Genomic DNA, 24,898 nt, shown 5'->3' on the forward strand with positions numbered 1-24,898 from the left:
TTTCCTCCTTTGATTCATGCTGTGACATAGCATGGAAAGTGGGATTCTTCTGAGAAGTTACTGTGCAGCAACCCTGACTAGGCTCGTCTGAGAACACGGGGTCCTATCTCTGTGCCCTGCCCCTGCTTGTGTTTCGGTCAGCTTGTGTGACCCTTCTCCCTTTCCTTTTTTTCCCCCTGCCTAAAGAATGGAGAGCTGATTTATGGTTGTGGTGATGCCCGGAGCCCTGTGGCTGACTTGAAGGAGCTGGCACACCACCTGAAGCCCTTCTTCTTCCCTTCCAACGGCTTGGCCAGTGGGCCTCACTGCACGAGGGCTGTGATCCGTGAGCTGGTGCATGTCATCACCAGGGTGCTGCTGAGCAGCTCAGAAAAAGGCCGAGCGGGTGCCCTGAGGCTTGGGCTCCAGGGCCCACGAGTCTGTGAAGCCAGCTCTTTCAGCAGGAGCCTACACAACCAAGGTAGGACCTGGCCTTCCCTAATCAGGTTGTGGGGTCTACGGGTGCACTGAAACTATCCCTTCCCATGGGTATTCAGAGTGGAACCTACAAAGTGACCTTTGTGTCCCTGGCTTCATGGTACCTTTGGGGACATGGTCTAGTTGCACAGATTGAGGCTTAGCTGACACAGAGGGCCAGGACTTGTTTGTGCATCCGTAGCTGGTCTGTAAGCTGCTTGTCTCACTTGGATTACGTGGTCTCTAGTGATATTCTGTGTGTCTTCTGCAGTGACTCAGTGCTTTCAGCTATATTTTTACCATCTTGACTTTGGATACAGATTCTCCTCAGTCTGTGTGTGAGAGAAGAACTTAGACCAGGCGTCCTTCGTAGCTGGGCTGAGTGCCATGGAGTGAGGACTGGCACACAGGGCCTCTGGGTACAGTTGCCTTCCTGGTCAATAGGAGGGAGATGGAGCAGTGCTGCTACTGTAGTGTGTTGTGATGACTCATGAATCAGGGTCAGGTGTGACTCTTGGGGACTACAGAGACCTTTGAGTTTGACAGTGCCCTGTGCTCTTCAGAAAACCCACAGGCCTTGCCTTCATTGTTACTTCCCCATGCCAACTGTTTTTGCATTTTTTTTTTTAAAGTGATTTTTTGGGGGTTTGTTCTTGTTTTGAAAGCAAGTCCTTATTGTTTGAAAAACTGTGTTGAAATTAAACCCATAGTCTGGGAGGACACAGATGGGTGCTGGCACTTAGGTATCTGGGACTTGAGAGGGGACTGGGACTCTGATGCCTGAGGCTTCCCTCATAGATCTTCCTGACACTGATGTGCAAACAGGCCTAAGTCATGGATGAGTAATATCATACTCATATTTTCTTGTCACCTGTGGTTCTTAAATAGCATAAGTCTATCAGCACATGTAGGTTTTCATCTTTTACCTACCATAAACATTCACGGCATGGGTCTCCTGCTATTTTGACCCAGGGCATGTTATGTGGCTGAGAATGTCCGGCTGGAGTGCTGCTTGAGTATGCGTTGTTCCCGCTCCTGGTTTTGCCTTAGTTGATTCTGAGAGATGGTCGGGGATGTCAGGCTGGGTTGAGGAGGCACTGTACACATCATTGCGAGTGCGTGAGTGAAGGATGGATCTTTGCTTCTTCATCTGTCCCAGAGAGGATGGGACCTTGCCAAGGTCCTAACCACAGTCCATGGCTCTGCATGTTTGGCTTGTCCTGTGGTAGCCAGATCTTGCCCCTCTCTGTGTGGACTTAATGGTTTTTGACTCTGGAAACCCCAATTGGTCTTGAGGGTTTGAGAATGTTTGAATGATTTTTTTGTAGTTCTGAGCTTTATCTCATGTAGGATTACCTTTAATTTTAAATATCAAGTGACTTCTAGGGCATGTGATGAGTTAAAGGGTATTCTGAGTTGGTGTTTGGACAGCACAGGGCCAAAAGGAGAGGCACTGTCTATCTTTTTTTGTGTGTAGAGCCACTGGGTCCTTAGGGTGGTCTGAGGTCAGTCAGCCTTGCTCCTTTGTGAGGTGTGCAGATCTGCCTCGGTGCTAGGCTGTGCTACCTAGAGTGAGCTCTGCTGCAGAGTCTGTGCAGGCCTGGGTCTCCCTCCTGGGTCTCCCTCCAGTCTTCAAGAGTTGATAATAAACCTGCTCTCATTCTCCCCTGATGTTCTTGGTAGGAAAAAACACCTCAGAGCACTCGGGGTTACCGAAGGGCTGTCTTCTGTACAAAACCCTCCAGGTGCAGATGTTGGACCAGCTGGACATCGAAGGCCTCTACCCTCTGTACAAACGGGTTGAGCAATACCTGGAGGAGTTTCCTGAGGAGAGGTGAGGCTGGCATCAGAGGAAGCTATGAGGCTAGGCTGGGATCAAGGTTGCCTGAACTCTAGAACAAAACAGAGCTCCTAGAACCTGGCTCTAGGAGGTGCCTACAACCAGCTTTGTCCAGGAAGTCCCTTGTTTGGGTGTCCCGGGGTCTCTGAGATTCATGGTCACTAAGACACTAGAAATAAAGTACGTATGAATGCAACCATTCTGAAATCCTATGTCAGGGCCTGGCCTGTAGAGGGCAATGTTGTACCACAGGCTGCTTCTGGAACATTGGCATAATGTAGCTCCTTAGCAGTCTCTGCCATGCCTAGGGCCTTGGGACTGCACTGTGGGTCCCCATGTCCACACCCACAGTATCTCATGGGCAGGATTCTTTTTGTACATCATTGGCTTTTTCTTTAGAGTATGGTGAACAGCTCAAGCTGAGCCGCAGCCTCCTGCAGCCCTGGGTTTTGTGGAAGATCTTGATGTTGCAGAATCGGGCTTAATGAGAGAAAGCAGTAGATCTTTTAGGTGCCGTTCAAACAATGTGATTGTTGGGCTACGTTGTGTGATATAGAACATACTAGTGACTGAAAGTCCTTAGAGCTTTGTCACCCTGTTGATTTGGTCTTGGTGCTTTTCCTTCAGGAAAACATTACAGATAGATGGGCCTTATGATAAAGTATTTCACCAGAAACTGCTTGATCTGTCCACTGAGGATGATGGGACAGTGGCCTTTGCATTAACAAAGGTGAGTAGACCCACTGAGAAGCCCCATGTCTTCCTGAGAGTTTCCCTACTCTCCCCTTGACAGCAGTGACAGCCCAGAACTTAGATTTAAAGCAGAGAAGGTTGCACTGTTTCTTAGGTGGGGTGGGCAGGTGACCATAATGCAGGGTTCCATGTGGAATTTAATTTCTCTTGGCCCTAACAGGCCAGACGCAGGCCCCAGTGCTTGGTGGCCCTGGGCCCTATCTTTTAGATCCTGTTGACTGTCTTCCTTGGCTGAAATAATTCCATTGGGAACATAAAAAAAAAATGCTGGTGCCTAGGAACTGACTCTGAGATGGGCTGCTGGTAGTCAGGTTTTCTTTCTTTCTTTCTTTCTTTTTTTTTTTTTTTTTTTTTTTTTTTTTTTTTTTTTTTTTTTTGGTTTTTCAAGACAGGGTTTCTCTGTATAGCCCTGGCTGTCCTGGAACTCACTTTGTAGACCAGGCTGGCCTCGAACTCAGAAATCCACCTGCCTTTGCCTCCCAAGTGCTGGGATTAAAGGCGTGCGCCACCACGCCCCGCTGGTAGTCAGGTTTTCATGTCAGATGTACCTAGAGTGCTCTCCCCTAGAACTGTATACAGACGTTCACAGTGCTCTTTTGCTGAGGTAAGAACTATTGCAACCCCCGTGTTGTCAGCATGTGACTGTACTAGGTTTGAAATCACATTTGCAACTCCACCACATTTGTTGCATGGATAGATCAGGGGAGTACTTCTGACCAACAGAACAGAACCCAAAGGGTCCACAGTGATGACTGTGTGCAGAGCACTCTTTGAAAATGACATGGATTGCTGGTTCCTAGGGTTTGAGAAGGGGAGATACTTGTGGAAGTTCAGAGTCTCCGTGGTAATGGGAACTGGGCACAAAGCCTGAGAATGTGTTAGAATGTGGAGCTTGGGCTCATTCATTCTCTTTCTCTCTCTCTCCCCTCTCTTTTCCCTTTCTCCTCTCTATTCCTGGTTTTTCAAGAAAGGGTTTCTCTGTATAGCCCCGGCTGTCCTGATACTCACTCACTAGACCAGGCTGGCCTTGAACTGACAGAGATCCATCTGCCTCCTGAGCACTGGGATTAAAGGCATGGGCCACCACTGCCTGGCCATTCTCTTTTTAAAGTAATGTTTTAAAAATGTATTTGGTGATTGGTTATATGCCTCAATGAGAGTGTGGAGGTCAGAGGTCAACTTGAGTGCTGTTTTTTTTCTCTGGGTTCTGGGAATTGAACTCAGGCTGTCAGGCTTGGCAGCAAGTGCTTTTACCCACTGAGCCATCAGCCAGCCCTCTTTTTCTCTTTTTGAGGCAGGGTCTCACTCACTCTGTAGCCAAGGGTAGATCTAGGTTGTCATCTCTTTGGATTGAGCCTCCTGAGTGTACCACATCCAACTGCTCCATTTCTCTTTTAGGATGGATACATAACATGTTCATGTAGTTGAAACTGGAGACAGTGCTTCATAAAGCTGAAGTTCAGGAGTGAGCTGAGAGGATCCCAGTGCAAAAGCTCCTCTGCTCGTTTATTTAGCTGAAGTGGGTGCCTCTTACAGATACTGTCATCTGGGGACACCTCTAACTCTGTGGAGCAGTACCTGGAGGTAGAGTCAGTGGGCTTTCTAGAAAGGCCAGCAGCTAATATTTCAGGTTAGGTGGGTCCTCTTGCCTGCTGACAGCTTATTTGTCTTAGGTAGGTTTCATTGCTGTGAAGAGACACCATTGACTAAGGCAACTCTTATAAAGGACAACATTTAATGGAAGTTCAGTCCATTATCGTTACAGTGAGAAGCATGGCAGTGTCCAGGCAGGTATGGTGCTGGAGGAGCTGAGAGTTCTAACTCTTGTTTCAAAGGCAGCCAAGAGAAGACTGGCTTCCAGGTAGCTAGGATGAGGGTCTTAAAGCCCACACCCACAGTGACACACTTCCTCCAGCAAGGCCACACCTCCTAATAGTGCCACTCCCTGGGCCAAGCTTATTCAAACCATCACAGTATTGCTTTTGTACTATCAATAGGACACAGAAGGGGGGGATGTGTCAGGAAAACTATGCCAGAATCAGGTGTGGGGAGGGGTTAGAGACTGTCCCCATCAGTGTGTTGACCTGTGTTGTTCCCTTACTCAGTAGCTTCTTTGCTCCACTGTGTGTTTTCCACTGGTGGCATTTAATGCATATTGAAGTGTAGTTACTCACTTGTTTGTGGCCCCAGCTGGCACATGGTGTGGGGTATTTAATTACAGTTGTTTTTCCCAGTATATGTGCACTTACTGTTTGATATTCTTAGATTTGGGGGCAGTGGGTAGCACGTTAGTCAAGCACGCTACCATGTAGCTATAGCTAAGACAGTTTTCAAGGTCCCAGTTTTGAGTATTGTTTTGACACGTTTGTCTAGATTTATTCATGTGTTGGATATTATCATTGACATTGTCATCACTCAGACCAGTCCCCTTTGTCCTGTTCTTTAACAATTTTACGTCATGTCTTTTACTCACCACAACCACATCACTTAAAACTTCTCAGACTCCTTAGCTGTCATTGTCTCTGTCCCTGGAGTAAATTCAGTCTTTCTATAAGTGTTGCCTATAAATAGGACAGTGTGTGAGCCTTTGTGTCAGATTTTACTACCCCATTCTCTCGAATGGCTCAGCATTCCAAGTGGACAGTTGAGTCGTCTCTACTTTGTACTGTTGTAATCAGTGCTGTTGTAAGGGTTTTTGTTGTTTGTTTGTTTTTGCTTTTTGAGACAGGCTAGCTTCAACCTTGGACTCGTCCTGCTTCCATCTCCTGAGTAGTGGAGAGCACAGATGTGCATCATAAACTTTGCCTCCTACTTAGTCTTTTTCAGGGGTGAAATGGGTAATTGGTATGAAGAGGAGTTTGAGTTTGGCATTGTCTTGCTATGTGTAAGGGGAGAGCTGTTAAAGTCAGTGTCAACAGGGTGTGGTCATTTTAGAGGAGAGTCCTTGGATCCTCCACTGCCTGTAGCCTCTTCACTGTGGCTGCCATTGCTCCTGGGAGGTAGTTTTAATTTGTCACTGTGAAGAGTGATGAAAAGGGGAGTGAGTGTGGAGACAGAGGTGCAGGGGCTGTGCAGTATGGAGCTGTGCACAGGGGTTGGGCTGGGCTGGCTCCCCAGGAGTAGTTCATCTCTGTATTATGTCTAGTTGTTTAGTGTCTGTGGGTCTCTGTTTTCTGGAAAGAGGGGCTTCTTTGATGAGGGGTAGCTACAGTTATCAGTTGGGTGTAAGGATAAGATTTAGAAGACAGTATGGAATTATGCTTGATTGGCAAAGAGGCAAAGTAAATTCTTTTCTGTCTGAGACCTCACTGTCCCTGGGAAGTTGGCAGGAAGATCTTAAGAGCCAGACTATGAGGAAGTCTCCTATGAGATAGTCTCTCCTAGAGAGAGCTGCATAACAACAGTACCATATTGCATGGGCAATATAACAGACATGTGAAAGTGGAAGGGGAAATTTTTTCAGTGTCCCCTTGCTAGACAAAGAACTATAGGCAACTAATGGCTGCTGGGAGGAGACTTAGCCCCTTGTTAACTTGGTTATCCAGTGCAGAGTGGTGAGCCCTGAAATCACATAGTCACAGACAGCTAGACTCAGCAGGTTGTATGTATGCGTATGTACGTATTTGTGCATATATCCTTATGTTCGTTCATACATACATGCATTTAACAGTAATGTGGTGATCTGAATATGCTTGGCCCAGGGATTGGCACTACTAGGAGGTGTGGCATTGTTTGAGTAGTTGTAGTGTTTTTGGGGGAAGTGTATGATTGTGGGCATGGGCTTTAAGACCCTGTCTTAGCTGCCTGGAGGCCAGTCTTCTGCCTGCCTGGATCATGCCATGCTCCTAACTTGATGGTAATGGACTAAACCTCTGAGTCCCAATTAAATGTTGTCCTTATAAGAGTTGCCTTGATCATGGTGTCTGTTCACAGCAGTGAAACCCTAAGACAAATAATCCAAGAAGAGGAGGCTGTCAGCATGAGTGGAGGTGGCTTGAGGGAGGAAAAGGAAGGGAAAAATGTCATTTTATTTCTATTATTATTATTATTATTATTATTATTATTATTATTATTGTTATTAGTTTTTGAGACAGGGTTTTTCTGTATAGTCCTGGTTGTCCTGGAACTCACTCTGTAGACCAGGCTGGCCTCGAACTCAGAAAACTGCCTACCTCTGCATCCCAAGTGCTGGGATTAAAGGTGTGCGCCACCACTGCCTGGCTTCAATTAATTTTTTTTAAAAAGTGAAGACAAATGTTGATGTTGTCATTGTTTTACTCTTATCTCCTTAAGAGAACATAAACACCTCTGTAAGTGGGTGTGTAAATGAGCCGCTGAGTTTAGGTTTGGTAGGTCCCAGTGCCATATGATCATAAAGATTAAATATTACTAGTATTTAAGTATTTTCATTTTACTTTTTGAGCTTTTATTTCATTAGCTGTTCAGAATAGCACATACAGGAGAGTGTTCAGAACAAGTGTAGAGCCCAATGGGTAGAAGCCAACCAGAGCCCCACTGGGATTGCTTCTTAGCTCTGGCTGAGATCTAGTATGCAGTCTCTCTGCAGTCTGACCGTATCCCTGTGGAAGGCTTTGGACTTCACGCATGGCATCATTGTGTGTGTGCTCTTGTGTTCGGTAGCCTTTTCTTTAGTGGTATTTGAGCTGTGCCTTTGCTGTGCATTTTGGCTTTCAGTGCTTTGCAGTGATTTCGAGTGGGTAAAGATTTCCTATCCTACTGTGAGGCTTATTTTTAGGTGCCTCGGCATTAGAATAAATACTTTCCAGGTTCTTTTTATCCTTGGATATATTTCTTACCTTTACATTTCCTTTTTCTGTCATATAGAACTTTAGATTCTTGTGCTTAATATTTGTACCATGTCTTTTTCACCTTTTCATTTTCTTTTAAATAGACATGTGTGTGCAAGAGCCCTAAGTGTGTCAGACCCTTTGGAACCAGAGTTACAGGTGGTTGTAAGCTGCCTGCTATAGGTGCGGAGAACCAAACCTGGACCCTTTCCAAGAGCATCAAGTGTTCTTAGCTACTAAGCAATCTTTTCAGGTCCTGTACTTGTTTTTAAACAGTTATTCTGGCGGTAGGGAGATAGATTAATAAAGTGGTGAACCTGGAGTTGGACAGAGGATCATTGATATAGAGCCCTTGCTTTCCCTTGGAGAAGACCTTAGGTTCATTTCCCAGCATCTACTTCAGGGTAGTTAGATGTTCACCTCTAATTCCAGCTCCTGTGGATCTACTGCCTTCTTTTGGCCTCGGAGAGCCCTTGCACACACACACACACACACACACACACACAGACACAGACACACACACACTTTTGGCCTTGGAGAGCCCTTGCGCGCGCGCACACACACACACACACACACACACACACACACACACACACACACACACACAACATTATCTCTGTCATTTAGACTTAAAATTTGAGTCAGGGCCTCATGTTTCCCAGGCTGGTCCTCTTGCCTCAGCCTCCCTTGTGCTGGGATTATAGGTGAGCCCCCACACCCCAAAACATCTTTACTTATCTGTTAGTGCAGGTTAGCTTTGTTTAATGACATGTTAACTATTTTCTGGAGAAACTTTGGGATTTGTAGGGCTTGATGCCTTCAGCTTTGGGAAAAGGCCTTTTTTTCTCCCATTTCATTTCTTTTATTTGACCTGAGCCTCTTCCCTTGTTCAGCTGATAGCTTTGTGGGTAATTAGTGTTAAGCTTGTTAAGAAACAAAGCGTGGGGATTACTGTTGCAGTGGACACAGTGAAGGATGCCTTACTTCCTGTCACTGCCTCCTGGCTTACTCAGGCTGGCTGCTCAGCTTTGCTGCCCTTGTGGTTTCCCCCTCTATTCTGTGGCACATCTCTTCAGTTAATCTGATGAATGCTTAATGTTTTTTGTTTTTCTAAAATCTTAAATGGCTGATTTTTTATGGTTTCCAGTTCTCATAAGTTCTTTTTGTTCTGATTCTTTGAGTGGAGCAGCATGTGTTTGGTACCTCAACAGCTAGAGTCCCTGTGTATGTCCCATCCATGCTATTGTGGGGTTGTTTTTCAGTTTTAGTTCTTTTTACAAAAGTATTGTTTAGAGAAGTTTCCACTTCTCAGCAGAAGTGAAGGGAACTAGAGGTTCACACAGTCCTTCTGTGATTTTTTGTTGGTTTTTATTCATGCCTTGTGCCTGCATATTTTTCCTGTGTGTCAGAAATTGTATTTGTACAATTATTTTAGAGATCGTTTGCTGCTTAGAGAATTTTAGGCTTGTCTCTGCCAGGAGGACTGGCAGGCTGGTGTCATTTTGACCCAGCTTTGGGATTCATCCTTTGAAATAAAGTAGCAGTTACTGGTAGGCCTGACAGTTTAGGTTCAGGTTCAGGGTCAGAGAGGGTTCATGTGGTTCCTGTCCTACCAGCATTGAAGGTTGATCTTTTGGAAAACAGACCCAAATCCCTGTAATCATTGTGTTATTAGCAATGCCTTCAATCAGTTTTTGACTATTTCATCCAGTTTTTCTAGTTGGCTGTTGCCACTGAATTGGCTCAATAACTCAGTAGAACAGTACTCTAAGTGAAAATCTCACTCCTTGGTTTTGTGTCTGAGATACCCTCCCCTCCCTAAGAGCAGAAAGAGGTTTAATTGTTACAAATTTGTATTTGTTTGATTTTTAGCAATACCCTTTCATAGATAAGAATGCATTATATATATAAATATTTTATATTTATATGTCTGGGTTGGAGAGGTGGCTCAGCATTTAAAGAGCACTGGCTGCTCTTCCAGAGGACCCTGGTTCAATTCCCAGCACCTACATGGTGGCTTACACCTATCTGTACCTTCACCTCCAAGGGGATTTGATGCCCTCTTCTGGCCTCCCCAGGAACTGCACAACATGCAGATAAAACACCCACACAGGCAAAGGAATTTATATATCAAGTCTGGCCTCAAATTCATTGTTGCTGTAGAAGGTGATTTGAATTCCTGATCCTTCTGATGCCACCTCCTAAGTGCTGGGATTGTTGGTGTACACCACCACACCTGCCCTAGGACTTAGACATTCTCCATTTCGTAGGTTGGGTATATTTTCTTCAAGTTACTCACTTCACTTCTGTTCTTTAGTCTTTGGATTAGGACTATATCACATACAATCCTTGATAGTTGTCTAGGTTTTAAAACTGTCTTTGTGTGGCTTCCTTGTAGTACCGGTTAGATTGGCATTGCTTTAAGGGCATTTTATATTTGGCTCTTTCTTTTTGACTTGGCTTCTGGGTATGTATCCTGAAATAACAAACTTCACTGTTAACTGGAGGGTGTGCAGATGGGAGCTGGCTGTCTCCTCATCCTGGTGCTCTTTAGGCCCAGAGCAGCCAGCAGGCTCGATGTGTGAGCTCCTGCTCCTCCTTGCCTGCAGGGAAGTGAAGCCTGAGGTTTTCCCAGGCTTCTCTTCTGTGAATCAAAAGGAATGGTTCAAAGGGACAGAAGAGAATACTGTCTGCCATCAGATCAGATACTGGACCAGTGATGATGTATAAGGCATTTCCTTTTGTGTGACTACTTTTTTTTTTTTTTTTAATATAAAACTAGGAGCTATTTAAAATCCTCAAAAAGATATATACCAAGCTCCAAAGAACAAAAGGGATTAAAAACAAAACAAAACTTCTCCAAATTGTGGGTACTCTCTTTGTCTCTCACTATGTGCCTGTCACACATGTGTGGTATGGGTACAGGGGTTTCTGGCAGGCACTGTGCAGGTTCCAATGCATGGCACCTGTGCTTGGGACCAGCCCTGCTATCACCTGGCAGTTCTGTCTTCAGTTTTCTCTTTATACAGCAGGGTACCTTAATGCCTGCTAAGGATGCCGAGTTAGTATAAACACAGCCCTAAAATGTGCTATTGGCTGTAACCAACATTCCCCCAAATATCCTGCATGTATCATCTAGAAGGTACAGAGTAATAACTGCTGAATACAGTGTGGTTAACATATTAAGAAGCTGAGGAACTTTCTGTTCCCCCAACCCCCAAAGACAAACCTGTGGTTAACTTATTGATGGCAAGTCACAAGTCCTCGGGGATCCCATTGGGGTCTACATGCTTGTGATGAGGTGGGCTGGCATGTGTGTTTTCACTGGGAGTATTTTCCACTATATGTCAGGCATTTGCCTAACTTTCCCCTCAGGTTCTGCTGCAGGAAACAGTTGCTCTATTGAGTTGGGATGCTGTGTGACTTGGAGCTGCCCTCTCTCCTCCACAGGTGCAGCAATACCGAGTAGCCATGACTGCCAAGGACTGTTCCATCATGATCGCACTTTCCCCTTGTCTACAGGGCACCAGGTGAGGCTCCAGCACTTCTCTTGGTCTTGATGGTTTATGGCACAGCCATGGCGAGTAAGCGCCCTTACTTAGACAACCTGCCTGGCAGGCTGCTCTATCTTTGGTATACTTGTTTTCACAGGGCTTTTTTTTTTTTTTTTTAGATTTGTAACTTTTTAAAATTAACTCTTGTTTTCTAGAAATCTGTGATTTAATTAGAGGCCATTTCTGGAAACAACAAACTTCTCCATTTTAAGATAATTATTGTATATATTAATGTTTCTATCAAATTCAAATGTTCTTATTTTATAAGCAAATACTCTAATAACTTAGACACAGTGTAGATAATGTGGCAAGTTCTTTTCAGAAGCAGCCCAGGTTTCACTGGGTTGTAGCCCTGAGCCTTTACAGGTTGCAAGATGTGCAAACTTTTACAAGTGCCTCTGTCAATCTTAAATTTCCCAAACAGCATATCTGTTATTCTTGCTCCTCTTCTGAAAGACCAGCATGTTTGCCACATCCCTCCCCAAATGTTGGCCAGTGGTAATTCTCTCTTCTACCTTCTAGTAACTTAGGCTGAGCTTGATTGTAGGTTTCATCTTCAGCACTGATGTTCAGGGTGCCAGACCTTCCACATCTGACCTGTGTTCCTTGGTCAGGGTGACCACCTATTTTTCTGATGTTTTTGAGCTTTGTGGTTTTTAGTCAGGTTTTCTGGCAGACACAGCACTTTCTGGTCCAGCATGCTAAGGAATATTTATAGGGTATAACTGGGGAAGGTAGTTGACTGTTTAGTTTTAAACTCATGCTATCCTTCAAGAAAGACCCAGAGCTTAGCTGTGAGGAGCCCTTCAGTGATAAGGTGCTGTGCTAGGTGAGAGCCACTCCCAAGGGTACTATTATTACTGTCTACCCTGCCTGGTCAAGGATGCAGTTGGGAAAGTTAGGTAACACATTTTTTTTTTTTAATAAGTGTTTCAAGCTTATTTGATTTTAAATATGAAATGTTTAGAACTTTGTGTTTAAAAAGCTTTGCTATTTGGCATTATGTGTCCTCAAACCTATTTTGTGGAAGCTGCAAATTTGGTGACTAATTTGAAGAGAGATGACAGACTGGGAAATCCTGACTTGTTTTTGCAGAGCATTCTGAACAGAAGAATGGGTCCCGCCCTGTGAGGCTGCATGCTTGCTAAGGTTGGGTGTCAGGGCCAGATAGTAGGGCCCAGGTTATAGGAGGCTCCAAGTTGGTGGTCTAGAGCAGAGGAGGTAGGGGAGGCCCCAGGACCTTCCAGGGTGCCTCTGCTGCCGTGCTTTCTACCTGTCAGAGGAGTTGCAGGGATAGTTGGTGACTATGAGAAAGGTTGTCCCCACCCCACAGCCTTCTTTGAAAAAGGTGGTGCTGTACAGGCACTGTACCTACCTTGGGAACAAACACCTAAAAAAAAACAAAACAAAAAAATAGGGCTGGGTTCATCTTAAGTAAAGCCTAAGGCTGAATTTATATCCCTGAATTTTAATGTACAGCCCACAAATAATCTCTGTGGCTGTCATTTGTTTCAGTCATAGTTGAGAAGTTCTTATGTCATCCTTCCTGTTGCTGCAGGCTTTTGAAGAATTTGTAAATACCAGGAAAGTTGCTCACTGCTACTTGGCTCTAAGCCTTGAAGGGTCTTTTGCAAACACAGGCATGGGCAGCTTAGGCTCTGCTTATCTCCTGGCCTCTCTCGAAGCTGGCTAGTGCCTTGGAGAGCAGCTATCGTAGTGAGGGAAGCAGCCTTGCTCCGCAGTCTTGGCCATCCCAATACCATATCCAGGGCTACCACAGGATTATGTGTGGTCATAGCAGCAGGGGTAACTGGGCCTTGGCTTTTGCTGACTCCTAGCCATGCAGTCTGAAGGAGGCAGGCTTTGGTGTTGAGGAGTTGGTATACACTGGCTGTGTCTCTGGCCGTCCTGGAGTTTTTGGTCACCTGTCAGACCTCCCCCCTATAAACAGGATTCTGGAGCAACACCAAGAGTAAAGGCTTTCTTTAGAGTACTTACAACAGGCCCGTGTATGGCGTGTGTGCTCTTACAGCTCTTGACTTTCTGAGGTTGGGGTTGTGTGTGTCTTATTTATTAAAACATTAATATTTCTGAATGCACAAGAGCAGTGAGCACCGTGGAACGGAACTCTAGCAGTTCTTGCGGGTCAGTGGGGATCAGATGCTATTTAGGCAGAAGTGTGAATGTGGTGTACTATGTTTTCAGAACACAGTTGGATACAGTGCAGCCTCAGTATCTGTTTTGAAGTTATTCTGAAAAGGTTTTTAAGTAATTGTTAAGCACATGACTTTCTGATGTTTATAACATCCACAAAAATCTTGAGAAACAAAAGCATTGAAGATGTGATCTGAGACTCTGAAAAGCATGCAGGGGCTGAGCTGGTTCCCAGCAGCAGTGGGAAAGCACATAAAGAATCTGTTCTCAACAGCCAGCCATCTGGCTGCCGCACAGCCTGATCTACTTTTTACTTTTTCTTAGGTTTTGTAATACTTGGCTCATGATAAAGTGACTTCTCCAGCATTTGCTAATACCACTGGAGCATGGGGACTATCACTCACGTATTCCACATAATGGCTTTTCCACCTCCTCTTCTTTTAACCCTCTTCCTGGACATAGTGTGCTAGCCTGTGGCATAGCAGTCGCTTATATGTGAAGCTGGCACAGACAGCAGATGCACATAGACACAGAATGGGTGCTCTGAGAGCCGAGCTGTTAGGGCCCGAGTGTTTGTGTAATCTGAAAATTATTTTGTTACTTGCAGCTCTGACCAGAGGCCTGTTATTCCTTCGTCAAGATCCCGGCTGGCCTTCTCTGTGTCTGTATTGGACCTCGACCTCAAGCCCTATGAGAGCATTCCTCACCAGTATAAACTAGACAGCAAGATAGTCAACTATTACTCAAAGACTGTGCATGCCAAAGATGATGCTGTGAGGTCGACTCGGTTCAAGGAACATGAAGATTGCACATTAGTTCTCCATAAGGTCTAACTTTTCCCCTGCGGTGTCTTTGAGACTTGAATGTGAAAGTTGAATGGCAGAGCATTTCCGGTTGTGTTGGGTGACTTGGCTGTGAATGGTTTTGCTTTTAACCCCTGCTGAGGTGAGACTGCCTCTCAAAGACAAGGCATTGAAGAGCCCTGTAATCTTCTAGGACAAGGAATGTAGGACGTGAGTGCTGTGTCCCAGCAAGCCATCTGTTTTCTTAGAGTGGAAGTGTCCGTTAAGCCCCAGGTAAAGATCCTGGGTAGTTCTTCCAAGCAGAGCTCACGTCCAGTTCTCTAATACGAAAAGCCTTATTATTAGGACCCAAGCTTTGGATCTCCTACCACCAGACTATTGACACAGAAAACTTGAATTGTTATGAGTATCTTATGGTTTGGATTTTCACGAAAACATGGATACTACTGGAACTTTCCCAGCTGTTAACTGGTCACTTGTTCAATGCAAGTCACACATCAACACAGGCTCTGGGTGGTCCCTTGCCTCAGAGCGGTTAGGGTTTAGTGTGGACATTGGTTCTGAGGGGTTTAGACTTAGGTCCCTGTGGAGGTACCGAAGCCCATAGCTTTGTATTGGGGCAGCAGCAGGGAACACAGGACTCAGGTCAGGATGGACACCACTCGAATGAGCATTGCTTTTTTTTTTTTTTTTTTTTTAATTCTTTATGATTTTAACTCTAGGGGAGCTGAGGCATTTTTTTTTTCCTACCTGACATTGCTGCTGTAGAGGCTGGAGGCAGAGCTGTAGTTCAGAGCTGCTAAGGTCTGCTGCGTGGGTGTCCTGACAGCCCAGAGTTTTCCTGGCATTCTGGTGTCTGGGGTGGTTGAGGATCAAGGTTTCCCTTCCTCCTAAGCCACATTCATCCCTGGGTTAGCTCTGAGGCATCCTGGATATTTGGGTGTAGGGCCTTACTGTTTTTATCAGGGCTAGATAGAAGGCTCCTAGCTGGCACTGAGAATTCTATGGGGTCACCAGAAGTGTGCCTGGCTGCTATGAAATCATTGGGAGTTTTTGTCTTCTTTTGTTTTTAATCCTATGGTAGGCTGTACAGATTATTTATATCATCCTTTTGAGAGACTAATGAAGGCTTATTGTAACATAGTAAAACCATGGAACTGTATGAAAAATACTACATGAAAAATGAAGAAAATATTTTGCTGATTGTAAACTTTTGTGGGAAATTTTGTGATAATTTGAGAATTATACTTGTTTGAATCAAGCAACATCCTATAGAGTTTGTTAAATTCTGTCCTAATATCCTAGGTCTTGAACACTCGGGTAAAGACAGACACTCGTACATTTGGATCGTTCGACTTTTTGACTGGAGTATGCAAACAAGCGTATGTGCCGATATCCTTCACCCGAGTCATATGCTTGATGGTCATGGTTTTGTTTTGACTCGGGGTTGACTGCCGTGGAGGTGGACTAGGGGTATATGTTTGTGTGTGTGTTTGTTTATCTGATGCCATAGTAATGAATGATCTAAGATATGGCTGGGTCCCAGGCTCTCAGAGCAGTTTCACAGAAACCTGTATTTCTAGAATGCTGGTCTGTTTTAGAGAATTATAATTTTGCAAGAGGCCCTGTTTTGGATAGATAGGTAGATGGAAACCAACAGCGTTTCCTGGAGTAAAGACGGCAGATGGAGCAACCCGCCAACACGTATAGGGCTCTCCTCCAACCATACTCCTAACTCTGCTTGGTTCAGGATACCCACACCAACCCCTCATCTTGGCAGCACAGGAGATAACTGAGACACTCAACAATATAGCTCTGTGTCTGAGATAAGAACTACCCAGGCTAAGGCTGCATTATGTGGTACGGGGGATTGGACATAGGGGCCTTGTACATTTTAGGCAATTGTTCTACTAAGATGGAGGTATAATCTAGCCTTTGTTTTCTGAGACAGTGGCTCACTATATAGCCAAGGCTGCTTTACACTTTGGTTGCTCTTGTGTGCTGGAATTATAGTTATGTACCACCCTCAGGCTGTGGGTGTGTCTTCAAGTTTCCAAGTAAAGGCAACGGTGGTGCTTCTGTAGGAGACCAAGAGGAGTATCGGGGCTTGCTGTAAGATTTCTGCTGGGCAGACCAGATGGATAGCTTTGGGTTTTTCTGTGTCCCATGCTGTCTTGGGCCAACCTGATGTGAGGTTGACAGCTGAACACAGCTCTTTTCACATTCATTTGAGAATGGACGACCACTCTTGGAACATTTTCTCAAATACTAAACTTATCTTTACAAAGCGCTATACTATTAACATACCTTAATAGCTTTATTTTTATGCCATGGGAGTTCATACGTAATATACCACTAATGCACACAAACTCATGTTTGAAGGATATGGTTTCTAATTGGAGAAGAGAAATGCTCATAGTCAACATATTTTGAATGTTCCTCAGCCCAGCATTGTATTTCTGTGTGTTTGCCAGCAGGAGACTAGTTGTTATCTCCACTGAACAATCTTACCAGGCTGTCTAGAGCAGCTTCAATACCAAGTACACCTAGCAGGCTTCGGAAACTGAGAGGAGCAGTTTCTATGACTCTGTTCTTGTCCAGTCCTAGGGCTGTGAAGAAAACAAACCTGGTAAGAAACATTGGAATATCTAAGACAGCACTTCCCCCAATAGCCACACAGTGGAAAGCACGGATTTAAGACCAAGGGGCAATGTCACCTGTAACCCAAGGCAGAGAAAATGCCTTCTTCCACACAGCCTGCAAGGGCTTCAGGAAGTGGCTCCTCCTTGTGTGTTCGGGTGGTTACTGACTAAAGTCTATTAAAAGCTGATCTACAGAGCACATTTAATGACATTTTCAACTTTCGATTCTGCCCATGTAAACCCAGATAAGATACTCAGGTGGCTTTGTTGGGCACACTGAGACATCCTCTAGAAAGGGTATCCATACACCCAGAGTCCTACCTTGCTCTGGGACTTTGGTGAGAAGATCCAGCTTCGGAAAAACCCTCCCTTCCTCATCTATTTGTATTTTCCAAACAATCACCAGTTCAAACCTGAAAAAGAGGTGATGTTTGGTGCTCCTGGAATTCAAAAAGATTAGTTACATGGTCTCTGCTGGCCAGGCTCGCCTCCTAAATCCATCTCTCCACAGAGGAGGAGGATGTGTGATGAGTTCCAGAGGACAGTTCGGAAATTTGTACTCACACCATGGCAAACATCAGTGTGGTAATTAATGGGACAGACGGCATACTTTGAAAATGATCTGGAATTGATAGGAACTGCACACCTTAAAGAGCAGCCATGTGCCATATGGAAGGAGAGACAGGTATAAAGCTCAAGCCCCTCAGGCAGGACCTGAGGGATACAGCCAGAACTCCTCACAGGAGGATGAGGCATGAGAAGAAATGAACTACGACCACAGGACAAAGGCCAGCCCTAGTGGCCTGTATAAGGAAGACCCTGTTAGAAGGCATGTTAGGTGTAGTTAGGCTGTTGAACCTGGGTCCTGACACACATTCAGGCATGTACAATATGAAGCCAGGCTGAAGATGAACAGCAGAAGCCTGACAGTGGCTGTGTGTGTGTGTATGTGTGTGTGTGTGGGGGTACTTCCAAGGGTCTTAGGTATAGAGGGGCATCTGTTTTGGTATTTTGTGTTCTCTCTGGACCTTTGGCTTCCTCCTGCTGTCTCTGTCATGCCAGCAGTCACACACCTCTGCCTTCTCTTGGCTACCCAAGGTCCCTGAGGGGAAGTGTCTCTTGCTGAACCCCAGGCCAGCACTTAGATCCTCCAGCCATTTACACTGTCCTTCCTTCGTCTTCCTTCATGGTTATACAGCAGTCTACCTGCCCACTGTTGGTGGTTTCTCCTGTGATGCCACCCATGTCTCCACTGGATACTCTTTAGCCCTCTTCAGGTAGCTTCTTAGCCTCTCTTATGGACAGTCCTGGTTCCAGGGGTGTGGAGATGCACAGACTTACCCTGGCTGTCTGGTACTGCGGATCTCCATGCAGTGAGAGCAGGTACCCTCTGAGAGGTATACACAATCTGGGTATTTCTCCTATATGTGAAAATAGTTACAGTCAGATCCTCTAGAAGTAGTAGCATCCTGAAAGCCAAGAGAAACACTTTAGCACCTAAGATGGAAGTGTCACACATGCCATTACTGGTGTGGATCCCGTCCATCCTCACAGCTCACGCAGATAAGCTTTATGTCTTTGACTCCTTGACATGGGCTAGCCCCCACCCAGGTGCCCAACTACAGTGGAGGGACCAGGCTCCCACTCTGATAAGGCAAAGCATGTGGTCTGTTAAGAGTCAGCTTCATGGTGAGACCTGTCCTGGATGCAGTGTTCTGTCTGTAGAGAACAGAAATGGGGCGAGTGTCAGATAATCAGGTATGGTTTCCTCAGTACGAATGACTGCTCCGGACATGCCTCCATGCTTGTTCACAGTAGGATCTAGGAGGCTCTAGCACATCAGAACTGTCACGCATTTATATCACCATGACAACAAAGTTTGTTTTCCAAGTATCTGATCAGAAGACAACTATAACTGATGACCACTTTTTGTCTTCGCTTGTGCAAATGGACTATAGGATTAGAGACTAAACAACTGACTTGAGATTGACATCACCACAAGATTTTAAGGTCTCAAGGCTGATCTTTGAAAGACCCTCCCGTGAATCCTCTCAGTGCCCTAAGAAGAGATGCTTCTCAGGGGCGATACACCTAAGTCAAGCAAGGACTGAGGTGCGGCTGCCCCTCAGGCAGGGCAGGGCCTGCTGCGAGTGTAGACACTGGCTAGATTAAAGCAGTTTGGGCTCGTCGAATAAAGTTCCATGGGGACAAATATATATCACTACCCTTCAGAGAATACTCCCCCCGGAAAGCTTCTGCTAACATGGGAAGCCAAGGCTGCCAGTGTCTGCATGGAGCCACCAACAAAGAACACATCCAGGCTCCAAAGCTGGGGTGGGCTGGTGTACTTTACAGATAATTACTAATTTCAGCAAAACAAGTTTTTAGAAGGAAAATGTATACCTAAGTGATTTCAGTGGAAAGTGCTGGTTGATGTTAAAACCTCAGACTCTTCTAAATTATTAACAACTGTTCGAGGAATGTAAAGGAGTGTGTGTGAACGTGGCATTTCGGCTTCCAGACTCTGCTTGGCGGCAGCACATGGGGCTCAAGGGAGTGCTGGGGCTTGGGCTGGCTCCAAGATGGGGCCTGAGGCTTGGCCTCCAAGCAGGAGGGAGCTGATTTCCACTCCCTGCGCCATACTATCGAATGAGCAAAAGGAAGGCTCAAATTAGATGCTTTCACTAAAAAGCTTACTTAGTTTTTAATGACAAAGACAGAAATGCTGACATTGGGCAGTGGGCAGCCACTGCTTCTGGAAAGCTAAGACTGCAAGGGCTCCCCTGCATTAGGTTAAGGTTGCTGCATTTCCAGCTTCATTCTTTGCCTGGTCACCTCAACTCTGTAACACAGTGGACAGTTAGGAAGGAACTAAAAGCTGACAGCCTGGGTGGCCCCCCAAGAACAGCAATCTTATTATTATAGCTACTAATAAAGTGTTATTCTTTTTTTTTTTTTTTCGAGACAGGGTTTCTCTGTAGAGCCCTGGCTGTCCTGGAACTCACTTTGTAGACCAGGCTGGCCTCGAACTCAGAAATCCGCCTGCCAAGTGCTGGGACTAAAGGCGTGTGCCACCACGCCCAGTTCAAAGTGTTATTCTTAATGACAAGGGCATAGAAGACTGAGGGGAAGGCAGAAGAGCTGTGAAAAATAATCAGACTATGCACTGTTCTTGAAGCTGGGGATCAGCTAGGTTTAAGAGTGACAGGAAATTTGAGTTATCACTGTATTCGACTTTGATAAGGAAGTAGACTGAGCAGGTAGGAAGGAGTTAGTTATGGTTCCTGACTTATAAAGTGTATTCCATGAAAATCAGTATGACAACAAAAGGTTCATCAGAAACTGTCCACCTGATATGGAAACATAGGTCTCATTCTTCCATCAGTCAAGCCAAGGCCCAGAGAGGGAAAACACCTGGCCAGGCCCTGGAAGGACAATCTTGGACATGTTCTGTCTCATGCACAGATGTGTTCTTCACGTCACCAGGGGCTCTGGTGTAGAGAGGACAATAGAAGCCTGTGTGTCTGCAAATGCCATCAGGAAGGCTGTGTTATGGAGGTGGCTGTTAGAGAGGCCTCATGCATGCTAACCAGCTGTGAGTGCCTCCACTCTAGCCCCAGGCTCTCCAGAATGCTGGGCCTGACTGGTACTGAGGAATGTTGCAGCCATGTGTTTACTCAGCTGTGTGCTACATGGTAGAATTTGCATGAGGGGGGAAAAAAACCCAAAAAGCAAAACCCTAAGCCCTGGTGTTTATGATAGATAAATGGATGTGTGTGTGTGTGCGCGCGGCGGTCATTTGATATCCAGCCCGGCTCATATTTGACACTTTGTACTATAGCATTGGCTGATGGAGTACAGAGGGGCTGTATTTTAACAGGCAGACTGCCTTGTACTATGCTTTAGCTACAGTGGCTCAATACCATAACATCACCTCCCCTCCACTAAGTTCCCGTAGCAGCCAATGAACAGGGCAATCCCATGGGCAGTCTGGATGTCCACAGATGTCAGTTTATCCTGACTTCAGAAGATGATGCCTGAACAATGGAATGTTTTTTTTTTTAAACCTCATAATTCAAAGTGCACAACTACAGCATAATGAAACAACCAGAACACACAATTTTATACTTCCAAGGCAGTATAATTATACCACTTTCTAATTCTCCCATGTTTTCATTGCTCTGTAGAGAACCTCTTTGGCCTTTAAATGTTGTCCCCTGCACAGAATTGGCAACTATTAGCATATTTTCTGTTATAGATTTCCTGTTATGGACACTTTAGACAAATAGAATCCTATAATATGAACTTTTTCTTGTATGTGTTAACTAGGTACATGGGTTGTTTTTACCTTGTTTGCTTTTGTTTTCAAGACAGGGTTTCTCTGTGTAGCACTGGCTGTCCTAGAACTCTATACAGATCAGGCTGTCCTTGAACTCACAGAGAGCTGGGATTAAAGCTCTCTAACACCATGCCTGGCTCCATCATTATTTAGAGATAGGGCTTCACACTAGCTCTGTTTGGCCTGGAACTAAACATTTTTTAGAGCAGGATGACCTTGAACTCAAGAGATTGGCCTGCCTCTGAACCATAGGTGCTGGAATTAAAGGAGTTTATTGTTAGTTCAAAGCATGTGTGTGTATGTACTCACATGTACATATGTGGGTACCTCTGAGAGCAATGACACTGGATCCCTGGAGCTGAAGTTACAGGTATTGGTAAGCCATGTGATATGAGTGCTAGGAACCAAACTTGGCTCCTCTCTAAGAGCACAGAGCACTACACAGTTTGAACTGAGACTTGGTGATTCCCATTTAGCTACTAGCTATGTGTGCCAGCAGGCTCCAGAGAGCCTCCTATCCCTTCCTCAGTGCTGGGATTACAAGTATGCACTTCCATATATGCACAGCTTTGAAAAAAAAGATTTATTTTTATTTTATATGTATGGGTATTTTGCCGGTGTGTATGTCTGTGTGCCATATGCGTGCCTGATAACTTTAGGCCAGGAGAGGGCATCAGATTCCCTAGAACTAGAGCTGCACATGCAGATGGTGGTTAGCTACCATATGGGTGCCATATTGTCAAACTCTTCCTGATTTTTCAGGGACCAATGCCAGGACAACTGGGCCTCTATATATACAGAACCTTGGGGCTGTGGTAGCACATGCCTTTAATCCCACACTCTGGAGGCAGAGGCATGCAGAGCTCTGTGAGTTTGGGGCCAGCTTGGTCTACAGATCCAAGTTCCAGGACAGCTAGGGCTACACAGAGAAACCCTGTCTCAGTCCCCCCCCCCCCAAAAAAAAACCCTCAGCCCTTGTCTCCCATCACACCAAAGGTTAAACGAACAGGTGGTTCAGAGGTGTAATGTAAAGAGTTGAAACTATGGACCTAGAGGGCCACAGTAGAAAACCTCTGAATCTTACATTAGTCAAAGGTTTATCAGATACAAAGTGAAAAGCAGCAATGGCAGGAGAAAGATAAATTGTCTCTTTGGTAAACTGGTTTCTTCACAGTTGAAAACTCTTAAAAGCCATCTTAAAGACACAGGGAAGCCTTACACTAAGTGACAATATTAAAAAGATATGTAAAGAACATTTATAGCTAACAGTAAGAACAACAGCTGGAAGTGTTGCTGCACACCTATAAGCTCAGCCTTTCTATTCCATGGAGGCTGAGGCAGGCAGATGAAAGGTTCAATGCCAGCCTGGACTGGCCCTATTTCTTTTTTTCTTTTTCTTTTTGGTTTTTCGAGACAGGGTTTCTCTGCACAGCCCTGGCTGTCCTGGAACTCAACTCTGTAGACCAGGCTGGCCTTGAACTCAGAAATCTGCCTCCCTCTGCCTCCCAAGTACTGGGATTAAAGGCATTCACTTTTAAGGGACTAAGAAAGGATAAAGTCAATCAAACAAGAATATGGCAAGGAAAGGAACATCCCTAGCTGAAGTGGGAACTTAAGGGTTCTTTGGAAAGTTGGATGGTGTTTTGCTGGGGCAAACACATGAAGGAACGTTTCGCTGAAGCAGAAAAAAGATGTTTTGCTAAAGCAAGCATGTGAAAGGACATGTGATGAAAGATTCTTTGCTAATGACAAGCATGTATTTATTGGTCCACCTTACACTGTGTAGTTGAGCTGCATTTGTTGGGGCTCCATACAGAGAAATGTATTGAAAACTTCTGGTGGTGTGCTGCAGTTTGTTGCTGCTTCCGCAGACTCGGACTGATTGGATGCTCGTGCGGAGGCAAGAGCCCTGCCAAGGCAAGGCACATGGAGGACACGTGATGTTTGGAAGGTATGAATAGGACTCCACAGAGTGATGGGGAGAGAGCTTGGCTTGTGTATAGAGCTAGGTGTGTAAAGCTTGTGGGTCTGGCATCTTTGCTGATCTTAGCTTCTCTCAGAGAGGCACAGCTGAGAACCTCTCCTGGTGTTCCTGTTGCTTCCTCCTGCTGCTTCCTCCTGCTGACTTGAGCAGAGGCTAAGGCCTGGATGACTCTGCTAGGTCGTGTCACCATTGTTGCTATCATGACTCTAACGAACTGGACTGCTGGTATATCTGTGAATTTTTTGCAAGTTGATTGAGCTGCCACTGCCTGCTGACCTGTGAACTAAACTGCTGATTTCCAGACAACACAGAAGAGTTGCTCCAGAGAAACTTTCTAAACAGGTCCACTTCCCCTGTATCCTTTCTTCCCCACTACGTCTGGTGGGTGTTGGGCTACAAGGGAAGTTTAACGAATTTAAGAACCATCATTAAAATGCCGGGCGTGGTGGTGCACGCCTTTAGTCCCAGGAGGTAGAGGCAGGCGGATTTGAGTTCGAGGCCAGCCTGGTCTACAGAGTGAGTTCCAGGACAGCCAGGGCTACACAGAGAAACCCTGTCTTGAAAAACCAAAAAACAACAACAACAAAAAAACAAAAACCATCATTAAAGATAAGATTTGAAAGAATTAAAAGTTACAGCTGGTCATTAAGCAAATGCAAATTCAAACCAAAGCCAAGATAACTGATAAGGGAACTTCGATAAGCGTCCCACTCAGACCACAATGACTGCTGTGCCAGCACAGCCTCTGCCAGGACAATGGGCCTTGGCTCCCAGCTCAGTCATTTGTTGGCTGGATAATCACTTTTAAACTGTGAGCCTCAGCTGTTGTTTACTTGGAAATAGTTTTGAATTGACAGAAGCTGCATGTGGATACTGAGCTGATGCTATCAAACTCCTCACCCTGCACACAGTGCCTCCCTCACAAGGACACTTCCCATATGACCAAAACTGAACTGCCCAAGCCAGAACAAGTTCCCTTCCAATGACTCAGCTGCTCATACTGTCCCCTCTCCTCAGTCCCTTCAGACTCCAATAGAAGCCCTGTATCACAGCTTGATGGTTTAGGTGCAGGAGTCAGCACCTCTGGCAACCACGATGCGCACTGACAGAAGAGGTTTTGTTTCTGATGCTCTCTCTGCATCAGGGCTGCTCTCTACCTGTCTTCCTAACTGTAGCAGCATCAGTCCCTTGCTCTCTCTGTGACATGTAGCTTATTATGATCACTATTTACCCCGAACCTCATTGTTCCCACCTGTCACAACTTGCTCCTTAGTTCTTACAGGTTCCTGCCATGGGGGAGGGAGAGTGGGGAACAGGGGAGGGAGAAACTGGTGTTGCATACCCTCACCCTGTTGTGGAAACAACTCTCCAAGGAGCCAATAGGATTAGTAACAGACAGCCTTCTTACAGTTTTGTTTCTTAGTTTATACCTGAGTGGAAAGAGTAAGAAAAGGCACACTGGAGCCGGGCGTGGTGGCGCACGCCTTTGATCCCAGCACTTGGGAGGCAGAGGCAGGCAGATTTCTGAGTTCGAGGCCAGCCTGGTCTACAAAGTGAGTTCCAGG

At 45.4% G+C, this 24,898-nt stretch overlaps 2 protein-coding genes across 2 annotated transcripts in view; one reads left to right on the forward strand and one right to left on the reverse strand.

Annotated features, from left to right (window-relative positions):
* Positions 1-15,648, forward strand: part of Ippk (inositol-pentakisphosphate 2-kinase) — a 39,131-nt gene extending 23,483 nt beyond the window's left edge. The window contains exons 9-13 of the mRNA XM_021216029.1: positions 187-460; positions 2,140-2,290; positions 2,924-3,026; positions 11,308-11,387; positions 14,173-15,648. Of these exons, the coding sequence (XP_021071688.1) occupies positions 187-460; positions 2,140-2,290; positions 2,924-3,026; positions 11,308-11,387; positions 14,173-14,398 (834 nt within the window). The 3' untranslated portion in view covers positions 14,399-15,648. The remainder of the gene's footprint in view (positions 1-186; positions 461-2,139; positions 2,291-2,923; positions 3,027-11,307; positions 11,388-14,172) is intronic.
* A 1,016-nt stretch (positions 15,649-16,664) lies between these two features.
* Positions 16,665-24,898, reverse strand: part of Cenpp (centromere protein P) — a 185,731-nt gene continuing 177,497 nt past the window's right edge. Inside the window, exons 6-8 of the mRNA XM_021216036.1 lie at positions 18,352-18,431; positions 17,332-17,423; positions 16,665-16,977 (exon numbers count right to left, since the gene is read on the reverse strand). Coding sequence (XP_021071695.1) covers positions 16,850-16,977; positions 17,332-17,423; positions 18,352-18,431 — 300 coding nt within the window. The 3' untranslated portion in view covers positions 16,665-16,849. The remainder of the gene's footprint in view (positions 16,978-17,331; positions 17,424-18,351; positions 18,432-24,898) is intronic.

This window comes from Mus pahari, chromosome 16, assembly GCF_900095145.1.
Source record: "Mus pahari chromosome 16, PAHARI_EIJ_v1.1, whole genome shotgun sequence".
Lineage (NCBI taxonomy): Eukaryota > Metazoa > Chordata > Mammalia > Rodentia > Muridae > Mus > Mus pahari.